Below are 13238 nucleotides of genomic sequence, written 5' to 3' on the forward strand. Positions count from 1 at the left end.
CCAATGCCTTGAATTATGTACTGATGATGTATTCTATACCTTACCAGCATACAGGATATCTTCATTCAAAATGTGCATACTGTATGTGACTGGGAAGGTTTACAACTAAATAAAATGTAGAGTGGTGGTGTAGCTATATGTTCAGTTTAGGTCTCTCATCACTCCTAGGCCTAAACACAAACAGACAGACCTTGACGGTGAAAGTGAATCCGGATGAGTAGAGGGGGTTCTCTCTGTCCAGCTGTCCATTTACCGTCAGAGAGCCACTGATGTAGTCGAGAGCAAAGATACTGTTGGTATTGCCTGGAGGGACGAGAAGAGATGGGGAGAGAGGGAAAGGATGGAAGAGAGGGGGGGTATGAGAGGTTGAGAGAGGGGGAGGAGAGAAAGAGAGAGAGAGAGAGTAGAGAGACATAAGGGAAGAGATGAGAGAGAGCGGAAAGGGAGCGAGAGAGTCAGTGATCCTCATATCTCCGTCTAAGGTCTGTAGCGGTCATAAGATTTTGTCAGCCGGTGATTGTCATTGAAATAACTGCTGGACTCATGGTAATTGACTATTAATTAACATCAACACAGTCAGCATCTCCGTCTTCTACGCATAGCCTACAAGCCACTCATGCGGACCTTTGGAACATCTACATATTAAAAGTTTAAAAATCAATTTAATATAGCTTACACATTTCAAACTCAATTCTAGACCTCGAAGCCAGATCTGCAGCATTTTTTCATTGTTCCCCTCTAGTAAGGGACGGATCTAGACCTGTGACACCAGGTGTGTGCAATTAATGATCAGGTAGAACATAAAACCAGCAGGCTCCGGACTTCGGAAAGAGCTGAGTACCCCAGGCCTACACCATCACAATAAATCCATTATTTATTTTAGACAGGTCTAAAGAATCCTTATGATTATGAAGAAAATGTAACCTATGTCAGAAAATCAGAATAGCATATTTTGAGTCATCCTTACGTTAGGCCCTGATCTAGCTATGCCATATGGCTGTGGGCTACATTAGTTCATTTAGCAGGCAAGATTTGCTTATAATTCCAATGACATTATTGAATAGTAAAAACAATTAAATTGAACATAGCTGAGTAAAACAGAAAGGATATTTTCCCCCAAACTATTTGAGGGAGTACACATATGTGGCTATTCTGTGTTGAGTGTTTACCAAAGAAACAGGTCCTCCTATATGCTTAATTTAGAGTTATTTATGCAACTTTAGTTGTGATACAAACATTAGGCTATATGTTTGGATTTCTAATACATTCTAAGGCGGCACGATGCAACGAATTTGAATTTGAAAAAGTTGCATGAAAGGGAACTACTCTGCTCTGTTTCTAGCGCATGCTGCACACATTTCATCAGTCTCTCATTCACAATTTGACAAGCACTTGTGTCACACCCGGATCTATTTAACCTTTCTTTGTGCTTGTCTCCATGTGTCGCCCACCCCCCTCCATGTGTCGCCCACCTTGCCCATTGTCCCCAGTGTATATATACCTGTGTTCTCTGTTTGTCTGTTGCCAGTTCATTTTGTTCGTCAAGCATACCAGCATTTTTCTCCTTGCTCCTGTCTGTCTCTAGTTTTCTCGGTTTTGACCATTCTGCCTGCCCTAACCCTGAGCCTGCCTGCCATTCTGTACCTTGTCACATCACACTGGATTATTGACATCTGCCTGCCCTGACCCTGAGACTGCCTGCCGTTTCTGTACCTTTTGGACTCCGATCTGGATTACCGACTTCTGCCTGCCCTTGACCTGTTGTTCTAGTAAAAAACTTTTGTTACTTCGACATTGTCTGCATCTGGGTCTTCCCTAAAACGTGATCATACGAAATGACCATGACTGACCCAGTAGATTCGGACAAGCTCCGCAACGCCATCTCCTCACAAGAAGCCACCATTGAAAGGGACGAGGAGTTGCTTCATGGTCTCGTGGAAGGGTTCCAGACCTTGGCCGAACGCCATGACCGAGCGTTGAACACATTGCTGGACCAATTCCATGGGGTTGTCTGTTAGGCAGCCTCCCACGACGGTAACCTCACAGCCCCTCAGTAACCTGGTTGTTAGCAAGGCTGCCTCCCCAGCAAACCCGGTTTCCTGGGAACCCTTCATACCCCCCCTGAACGCTTCAATGGAGATTTGGGCACCTTTCGGCGTTTCTCGCTCAGCCTTCCCTCATCATCAAGCTGCAGCCCTCCTCCTTCCCCTCGGACCGCTCTAAGATAGTGTACCTCATCACGCAATGTCCGGGAGGGCTTTCGCCTAGGCTTCGGAAGTATGGGAACAACAGTAGGCCGTATGCTTCAGTCTGGAGGAGTTCGTGGTGGAGGTAAAGTTTCCGATGCTCCATTGTCCTGGAGAGAGGCTGCCCGCAAGTTACTCCAGCTTCGGCGAGACTCCCGCAGTGTGGCAGACTATGTGGTGGATATCCGCACATTGGCAGCTGACAGTGACTGGAACACGGAAACGCTGTTCGACATGTTCCTGAGTTTCAGGGGAAGTAAAGAACGAGCTTATAACCCGGGAACTCCCGACGGATCTCGACTCGCTCATCACCTTGACCATTTGGATTGATGGGCGACTACGGGAACGAAGGAAGGAGAGGATATTCGATTTCACTCGCCTGCCCAAGGATTCCAACTCGCCTCTGAGGCATCCCGGAAGTCCCTGATGGCTCTGTTGCCGAGAGAACCCAAGGCTACCCGAGTTTCCCCGAAGTCTGCCTATTCACCTCTTCCCGAGCAAATGCAACTAGGCAGAGCTAGGCTGTCTCCAACCAAACAGCTATACAGGCTTCACACTAAGAGTTGCCTGTATTTCGTCTCTACCTGTCCAAAAAATACCAGGCTCACTGGTAGGAGCGAGTACTCTGATGGGCGATATGGAGAACTTCTCCTATCCCCTTACTCGCACCCCTTTTCATGCTATTTTGCTCTGGGAACCAATCGAAATCTCTCTGGGTACTCATCGTCTCTGGGGCCGATGAGACCTTTATGGACGCTACCCTGGCGTTTGAGCTGGGCATCGCCACTCAGCCTCTCTCCATTTCCATCGACGTTAGAGTGCTGGACGGGCGCTCTATAGGCCGGGTCACCCACAATACCATCCCCATCAACCTACGTATGTCAGGGAACAACAGCGAGATGATCCAATTCCTGCTCATTAAGTCTCCTCAGGTTCCCGTGGTATTGGGATTCTCTTGTCTCCAGTGTCACAATCCACTTGTTGACTGGTCTGCTGGTGCCATCATAGGCTGGAGCCCGTTCTGCACATGCTCATTGCCTGGGGGCTCGGAATTTGCCCCGGACTTCTCCTCCATTCCCGCTGTCGTGTCTTTGGCATCATTAAAGTGAAGACTATTATTTTATCAAATCAATTCTCTGTAATTAGTATTACGTGATTAAACTAATCATGTAAATGTAATTAACTAGGAAGTCAGGGCAGCAAGGAAAATCTTCAGATTACAAAGTTATACTTTTCCTAATATAACTCTTCAGATATTTTTTATATCTAATCAATTAGTTTTCTTATTAATTAGTTATTCTTTAACCTCTTGAGCCTATGGGGGGTGCTATTTCGATCTTGGAAAAATTGGTCTCCAAATTAAACTGCCTCGTACTCAATTCTTGCTCGTACAATATGCATATTATTATTACTATTGGATAGAAAACAATCTCTAGTTTCTAAAACCGTTTGAATTATGTCTGTGGGTGAACCAGAACTCTTTCTGCAGCGAAATCCATGACAGGAACTGCGAAGGTCTGAAAACGAGGCTCTGTTCTCAGATCAGTTTAAAGCTCTGTATGTATCCTATGGGTCGACATGAACTGCACCCGCCTTCCCCTGGATGTCAGTAACCAATGAGAAATGGAATGGAGTTTCTACGTAGTTCTCAGAGCTTATAAAAGGCCAAGGAACGAGGGGAGCTCTCTTTTCGACGTTCGTCATTGCGCAAAGCAGGACCTCAGGATGGCATTTTGAAACGCTCAGTTATCGACCTTAGATATATCCGTCTGTCATTTAATTCGATATAGGTGTTAGAAACATCATAACGAAGTTATTTTAAACCGAGTTATATCAGTTTATGCGAGTATATTGCTATTTTCGGAATTTCCTTAGTATTGCGTTTTGAGGATTTGGGCATGTTGTGGCCACATAGCTATTGTTAGCTGCTAATTCCGAAGTTGAAGACGACGTTTTACAACCAAGCAACGATTCTTTTGGACAAAGGACCACTTGCCCAAGAATCTGATGGAAGCTCGTCCAAAAGTAAGAGCTATTTATGATGTTATTCCGTATTTATGTGGAAAAATGTAAACGGATTTGTCCGCCATTATTGCGGCACTAGTCTGGCTGTAACGCACACTGTATGTCTACTAACGTTAATTTTAAAAATCTAACTCAGCGGTTGCATTAATAACTAATGCATCTTTCATTTGATGTCCAACCTGTATTTTTTTGTCAAGTTTACGATTATTTATTGATTAGATTAGGTGCCTTTCCAAGATGGCGCCGGCCAGAATGCATGACCTGTTGCCACTGATCACATTGTATAACCACGATTTGTGCTGCTAAATATGCACATTTTCGAACAAAACCTATATGCGTTGTGTAATATGATGTTACAGGACTGTCATCTGAAGAATTCTGAGAAGGTTAGTGAAAAATTAATTTATTTTGGTGGTGAATACGTTATCGCTATGTTTGGCTGGAATCAATGCTGTTGTCTGGTTTGCTATTGTGGTAAGCTAATATAACGATATATTGTGTTTTCGCTGTAAAACACTTAGAAAATCTGAAATATTGTCTGGATTCACAAGATCTGTGTCTTTCAATTGCTGTACGCTGTGTATTTTTAAGAAATGTTTTATGATGAGTAATTAGGTAATACACGTTGCTCTCTGTAGTTATTCTAGTCGCTTTGGTGAGATTTGTGATGGTGGCTGCAATGGTAAACTATGATTTATACCTGAAATATGCACATTTTTCTAACAAAACATATGCTATACAATAAATATGTTATCAGACTGTCATCTGATGAAGTTGTTTCTTGGTTAGTGGCTATTTATATCTTTATTTGGTCGAATTGGTGATAGCTACTGATGGAGTGAAAAAATGGTGGAGTAAGAAAAATTGTGTCTTTTGCTAACGTGGTTAGCTAATAGATTTACATATTGTGTCTTCCCTGTAAAACATTTTAAAAATCAGAAATGGTGGCTGGATTCACAAGATGTGTATCTTTCATCTGGTGTCTTGGACTTGTGATTTAATGATATTTAGATGCTAGTATTTACTTGTGATGCTATGCTAGGCTATGCTAGTCAGCTTTTTTACTGGTGGGGGTGCTCCCGGATCCGGGTTTGGGAGGAACTAGAAGTTAACTCACGTTAGTCTCATTCCAAACGTCATAAATTGTTGGTTATCTGCACGAACCCAGCCTTTACTATGAATCATCCATACACCAATTGTCTTAATCATTTATTTACTAACTAACTAAATAATCACAGAAATGCATAAACACACAAACAGTAGATATGGTTACAAGGAAATGATAGGGGAGGTTCCCTAGTGGGCTAAGCTGATATGACAGCTTGGTGGACAAAGGGAAGTGGGTGTGGGCTGAAAAGGGCGGGAAAGACAAAAGGAGTCACTACACAGTTGATAATTATATTAATTGAAATGCTAATCCTTTGCACATGAATGCTCACTCTTTCGGGAATAATTGCAATCAATTTATATTTACACCTAGTGTGTCGTCGTGATCTCTGTTGGAATCGTCAGTCTGCGGAGAGTCAGTTCATCTGAGCGTCTCTCTCTCTGCTTCCTTGAAGTCTTAGGTGGTTAGAATGGATACTTCAGAGTACCATTCAGAAATGTTCTCATAGATAGATATTCCGGCAGTTGTCGTTCATCGCATCCCAGGTTGACATAATTTCTCGCTGCAGACTAGTAATTATTATCTATGATTTGTTCTTATTCGGTAAGGATCGATAGTCTCAGAGTTTAACTATTTCCAGCCGTGTAGCCAATGCTCCACGTGGTATGGTTAGGTATTCAACAACCATTACAACCTTAGCTTATACTGAGGTTTTTGTGGTCTAAACTCAACATGTGCCCCCTCGGTCTCCATCGATGTATGCTCGGTCTGAAGAGGATTTCCTCAGGAGGGTTTTTTATTTGTAACAGTAGAAAAGGGCTGTTCCATAATGCCAGATCATGTCTGTGCTCACGGGAGCGGGCCAATGACCTAGTTAACCTGTTTGGGCTCAAGGGGCAGTATTGAGTAGCCAGATAAAACGTGCCCTTTTCAAACGGCCTCGTACTCAATTCTTGCTCGTACAATATGCATATTATTATTACTATTGGATAGAAAACACTATCTAGTTTCTAAAACCGTTTGAATTATTTCTCTGAGTGAAACAGAACTCATTCTGCAGCACATTTCCTGACCAGGAAGTGGAAAGACTGAAATCGATGCTCTGTTCTACTTCCTGCCTATACATGGTCATCATACGTAAGAGTCTACGTGCACTTCATACACCTTCCCCTGGATGTCAAGAGGCGGTGAGAGAAGAAATTTCGTGTTTATCTTGGTCTGAGGTGGAATAAAAGCTCTTTGTATGACGTGACCGTCCATTTTCTGATTTCTGGAGCGCGCGAAAGGGGACATGGATTTGCCTTCTGTTTAGCTGTCGCTATGGACGACTAATATCTCCGGCTATGATTTTATTTGATACATGTGACCATATCATCGTAAAGTATGTTTTTTCAATATAGTTTCATCAGATTATTGAAAATTTTTCGGGAGTTTTGCCGTGTTCCGTTCTCTTCCGTTTGTTGACTTGGAGAGCTTTGTGCCACTTGGCAAGTGCGCGTGCTAAATCGAAAGGGAAAATGAACTGAATCCAAACAACGACTGTTCTTGACAAAGGACACCTTCTACAACATTCTGATGAAAGATCACCAAAAGTAAGAAACATTTTATGATGCTAATTCATATATCTGTCGTGCATGTGAATTAGTCGTGGGCGCCCAACTTTGGGGTACTCAGCTATACCGAAGCTGGATGTCGTAATGAAGTTATTTTTTAGAATTCTAACACTGCGATTTCATTAAGAACTAATGGATCTATCATTTCCTATACAACATGTATTTTTTACTTATGTTTATGAATAGCTATTTGGTCAGAATATGTGTGTCAGAAAACGTGTCAGAAAAATATCGTTGCTGTTTAGACGTTGTGAGAAAAAGATGCTACGTTAGCACAATGTGTAACCACTGATTTCAGCTCTAAATATGCACATTTTCGAACAAAACATAAGTGTATGTATAACCTGATGTTATAGGACTGTCATCTGATGAAGAAAATCAAGGTTAGTCAAAAATTATATATCTTTTGCTTGTTTGTTACGATCGCTAACTTTTGCTACTGGGAAATTGCTTGTGTTTTTGGCTATTGTGGTAAGCTAATATAACGCTCTATTGTGTTTTCGCTGTAAAACACTTGATAAATCGGAAATATTGTCTGGAATCACAAGATGCCTGTCTTTCAATTGCTGTACACTATGTATTTTTCAGAAATGTTTTATGATGAGTATTTAGTTATTTGGCGTTGGTGTCTGTAATTTTTCTGTCTGCTTTCGGTGCAATTTCTGACTGTAGCTGCAATGTAAACTATGATTTATACCTGAAATATGCACATTTTTCTAACAAAACATATGCTATACAATAAATATTTTATCAGACTGTCATCTGATGAAGTTGTTTCTTGGTTAGTGGCTATTTATATCTTTATTTGGTCGAATTTGTGATAGCTACTGATGGAGTAAAAAACTGATGGAGTAAAAAAAGTGGTGTCTTTTGCTAACGTGGTTAGCTAATAGATTTACATATTGTGTCTTCCCTGTAAAACATTAAAAAAATCGGACATGTTGGCTGGATTCACAAGATGTGTACCTTTCATATGCTGTATTGGACTTGTTAATGTGTGAAAGTTAAATATTTAAAAAATATATATTTTGAATTTCGCGCCCTGCACTGAGCTGGCTGTTGTCATAAGTGTACTGACGTCGGGCTTGCAGCCATAAGAAGTTAAACTTTAACTTCTTTGGGGTGCAAGCCCGAAGCCGGGCACAATATGACAACAGCCACTTCAAGTGCAGGGCGCGAAATTCAAAATATATTTTTTAGAAATATTTAACTTTCACACATTAACAAGTCTAATACAGCATATGAAAGATAAACATGTTGTGAATCCAGCCAACATGTCCGATTTTTAAAATGTTTTACAGCGAAAACACCACATATATTTATGTTAGCTCACCACCAAATACAAAAAAGGACAGACATTTTTCACAGCACAGGTAGCATGCACAAAGCCAACCTAACTAACCAAGAACCAACCAAACTAACCAAGAAACAACTTCATCAGATGACAGTCTTATAACATGTTATACAATAAATCTATGTTTTGTTCGAAAAATGTGCATATTTGAGGTATAAATCAGTTTTACATTGCAGCTACCATCACAGCTACCGTCACAAATAGGACCGAAGCAGCCAGAGTAATTACAGACACCAAGGTCAAATACCTAAATACTCATCATAAAACATTTTTGAAAAATCGATGGTGTATAGCAAATTAAAGACAAACATCTTGTGAATCCAGCCAATATTTCCGATTTTTTAAGTGTTTTACAGCGAAAACACAATATAGCATTATATTAGCTTACTACAATAGCCTACCACACTACCGCATTCATTCATCAAGGCACGTTAGCGATAGCAATAGGCACGTTAGCGATAGCGAATAAACCAGCAAAAGATATATAATTTTTGACTAACCTTGATAAGCTTCATCAGATGACAGTCCTATAACATCAGGTTATACATACACTTATGTTTTGTTCGAAAATGTGCATATTTAGCACTGAAATCAGTTTTCCCAGAATGTGCGGATATTTTTATGGCACTCAACTATTCTGACCAAATAACTATACATAAACGTTACTAAAAAATACATGTTGTATAGGAAATTATAGATACACTAGTTCTTAATGCAATCGCCGTGTTAGAATTCTAAAAATAACATCATTACGACATCCAGCTTAGGTATAGCGAGAGAGTACCCAAAATCTGGGCGCAAACGACTATTTCACATGTTCGACAGATATATGAAATAGCATCATAAAATGGGTCCTACTTTTGATGATCTTTCATCAGAATGTTGTACAAGGGGTCCTTTGTCGGGAACAATCGTTGTTTGGATTTAGAATGTCATCTTCTCCAGTCAATTAGCACGGAAAGCTAGCAAAGTGGTGCTAAGCTCTCCTTCCTGAACAAAGGCACACAACGCAACACGCCTAACGTCCCAAATAAATTTCAATAATCTAATAAAACTATATTGAAAAAACATACTTTACGATGATATTGTCACATGTATCAAATAAAATCAAAGCCGGAGATATTAGTCGTCCATAACGACAGCTTATCAGAAGGCAAATCCAGGTCCCTTCACGCGCTCTCCAGAAAACAGGAAACTGGTGACACGTCATGCCGAGAGCTTTTATTCGACCCCAGATCAAGTTACACACTCCATTTCTTCTCTCACTGCCTGTCGACATCTAGTGGAAGACGTATGAAGTGCATCTATACTAATAAATATCAAGGACATTAATAGGCAGGCCCTAGAACAGAGCATCGATTTCAGATTTTCCACTTCCTGTCAGGAAGTTTGCTGCAAAATGAGTTCTGTTTTACTCACAGATATAATTCAAACGGTTTTAGAAACTAGAGAGTGTTTTCTATCCAATAGTAATAATAATATGCATATTGTACGAGCAAGAATTGAGTACGAGGCCGTTTGAAATGGGCACCTTTTATCCGGCTACTCAATACTGCCCCTGCAGCCCAAACAGGTTAAAAGGAATGCAATTATCTTTCAATAACTTCTTTGGGATAGGGGGGCAGTATTGAGTAGCTTGGATAAAAAGGTGCCCAGAGTAAACTGCCTGCTACTCAGTCCTAAAAGCTAGAATATTCATATAATGAGTAGATTTGGATAGAAAACACTCTGAAGTTTCTAAAACTGTTTGAATGATGTCTGTGAGTATAACAGAACTCATATCGCAGGCAAAAACCTGAGAATAAATCCAACCAGGAAGTGGGAAATCTGAGGTTTGTAGTTTTTCAACTCTTTGCCTATCGAAGATACAGTGGAAATGGGGTCGTATTGCACTTCCTAAGGCTTCCACTAGATGTCAACAGTCTTTAGAACCTTTTTTGATGCTTCTACTGTGAAGGAGGGGGGAATGGGATCTGAATGAGTCAGAGGTCTGCCAGAGTGGCATGAGCTGGTCACGCGCGCTCATGTGAGAGTTAGCTGCGTTCCATTGCATTTCTACAGACAAAGGATTTCTCCGGTTGAAACATTATTGAAGATTTATGTTAAAAACATCCTAAAGATTGATTCTATACATCGTTTGACATGTTTCTACAAACTGTAATATGACTTTTCGTCTGAGCTTTCGCCTGGACCTGCCCGCCCTAAACTCGGGAACAAAAAGGAGGTATTTGGCCATAAATGATGGACTTTATCGAACAAATCAAACATTTATTGTGGAACTGGGATTCCTGGGAGGGCATTCTGATGAAGATAATCAAAGGTAAGTGAATATTTATAATGCTATTTCTGACTTTGTTGACTCCACAACATGGCGTATATCTGTATGGCTTGCTTTGTTGTCTGAGTGCTGTACTCAGATTATTGCATGGAGTGCTTTTTCGGTAAAGCTTTTTTGAAATCTGAAAAGTGGTTGCATTAACCTGTTTGGGCTGCAGGGGCAGTATTGAGTAGCCGGATAAAAGGTGCCCATTTCAAACGGCCTCGTACTCAATTCTTGCTCGTACAATATGCATATTATTATTACTATTGGATAGAAAACACTCTCTAGTTTCTAAAACCGTTTGAATTATATCTGTGAGTAAAACAGAACTCATTTTGCAGCAAACTTCCTGACAGGAAGTGGAAAATCTGAAATCGATGCTCTGTTCTAGGGCCTGCCTATAAATGTCCTTGATATATTTCAGTATACATGCACTTCATACGTCTTCCACTAGATGTCGACAGGCAGTGAGAGAAGAAATGGAGTGTATAACTTGATCTGGGGTCGAATAAATGCTCTTTGTATGACGTGTCACCAGTTTCCTGTTTTCTGGAGAGCGCGTGAAGGGACCTGGTTTTGCCTTCTGTACAGCTGTCGTTATAGACGATTAATATCTCCGGCTTTGATTTTATTTGATACATGTGACAATATCATCGTAAAGTATGTTTTTTCGATATAGTTTTATTAGATTATTGAAATTTATTCGGGACGTTAGGCGTGTTGCGTTGTGTGCCTTTGTTCAGGAAGGAGAGCTTCGCGCCACTTTGCTAGCTTTCCGTGCTAATTGACTGGAGAAGAGGACATTCTAAATCCAAACAACGATTGTTCTGGACAAAGGACCCCTTGTACAACATTCTGATGGAAGATCGTCAAAAGTAGGACCCATTTTATGATGTTATTTCATATATCTGTCGAACATGTTGTACTAGTAGTTTGCGGCCAGGTTTTGGGCACGCTCTCGCCATAACGTAAACTGCATATCGTAATGAAGTTATTTTTAGAATTCTAATACGGCGATTGCATTAAGAACTAGTGTATCTATCATTTCCTATACAACATGTATTTTTTAGTTATGTTTATGAATAGTTATTTGGTCAGAATATGTGAGTGTCAAAAAAATATCCGGACGTTGTGGGAAAAAATGCTACGTTAGCACAATGTTTAACCACTGATTTCAGCTCTAAATATGCACATTTTCGAACAAAACATAAGTGTATGTATAACCTGATGTTATAGGACTGTCATCTGATGAAGCTTATCAAGGTTAGTCAAAAATTATATATCTTTTGCTGGTTTGTTACGATCGCTAACTTTTGCTGCTGGGGAATGGCTTGTGTTTCTGGCTATTGTGGTAAGCTAATATAATTCTATATTGTGTTTTCGCTGTAAAACACTTAAGAAATCGGAAATATTGGCTGGAATCACAAGATGCCTGTCTTTCATTTGCTGTACACCATGTATTTTTCAGAAATGTTTTATGATGAGTATTTAGGTATTTGACGTTGGTGTCTGTAATTACTCTGGCTGCTTCGGTGCCATTTCTGACGGTAGCTGTGATGGTAGCTGCAATGTAAAACTGATTTATAGCTCAAATATGCAAATTTTTCGAACAAAACATAGATTTATTGAATAACATGTTATAAGACTGTCATCTGATGAAGTTGTTTCTTGGTTAGTTTGGTTGGTTCTTGGTTAGTTAGGTTGGTTTTGTGCATGCTACCTGTGCTGTGAAAAATGTCTGTCCTTTTTTGTATTTGGTGGTGAGCTAACATAAATATACGTGGTGTTTTCGCTGTAAAACATTTTAAAAATCGGACATGTTGGCTGGATTCACAAGATGTTTATCTTTCAAATGCTGTATTGGACTTGTTAATGTGTGAAAGTTAAATATTTCTAAAAAATATATTCTGAATTTCGCGCCCTGCACTTGAAGTGGCTGTTGTCATATTGTGCCCGGCTTCGGGCTTGCAGCCAGAAGAAGTTAAGGAGAAGTGTCTCTAAAATCCCATGCATAACACTTGTATCTTTTAGCAATGTTTATTATGAGTATTTCTGTAAATTGATGTGGCTCTCTGCAAAACCACCGGATGTTTTGGAACTACTGAACGTAACGCGCCAATGTAAACTGAGATTTTTGGATATAAATATGAACTTTATCGAACAAAACATACATGTATTGTGTAACATGAAGTCCTATGAGTGCCATCTGATGATGATCATCAAAGGTTAGTGATACATTTTATCTCTATTTCTGCTTTTTGTGACTCCTCTCTTTGGCTGGAAAAATGGCTGTATGGTTTTCTGTGACTAGGTGCTGACCTAACATAATCGCATGGGGTGCTTTCACAGTAAAGCCTTTTTGAAATCGGACACTGTGGTTAGATTTACAAGAAGTGTATCTATAAAATGGTGGATAATACTTGTATGTTTGAGGAATTTTAATTATGGGATTTCTGTTGTTTTGAATTTGGTGCCCTGCAATTTCACTGGCTGTTGTCGAGGTGGGACGCTACCAGAGAGGTTAATTGTTAAGTATTTAAAAAGATATGCTAACTGTGGATAACAGTCATTC

The 13238-nt window shown here is 40.1% G+C and overlaps 1 protein-coding gene across 1 annotated transcript in view; it reads right to left on the reverse strand.

Moving 5' to 3' along the window:
• LOC120017357 (cadherin-23-like) overlaps positions 1 to 13238 on the reverse strand; it is a 659988-nt gene that overhangs the window by 292987 nt on the left and 353763 nt on the right. Inside the window, exon 9 of the mRNA XM_038960107.1 lies at positions 191 to 303. Within this exon, the coding sequence (XP_038816035.1) occupies positions 191 to 303 (113 nt within the window). The remainder of the gene's footprint in view (positions 1 to 190; positions 304 to 13238) is intronic.

Source organism: Salvelinus namaycush, chromosome 22, assembly GCF_016432855.1.
Source record: "Salvelinus namaycush isolate Seneca chromosome 22, SaNama_1.0, whole genome shotgun sequence".
NCBI classification, from domain to species: domain Eukaryota; kingdom Metazoa; phylum Chordata; class Actinopteri; order Salmoniformes; family Salmonidae; genus Salvelinus; species Salvelinus namaycush.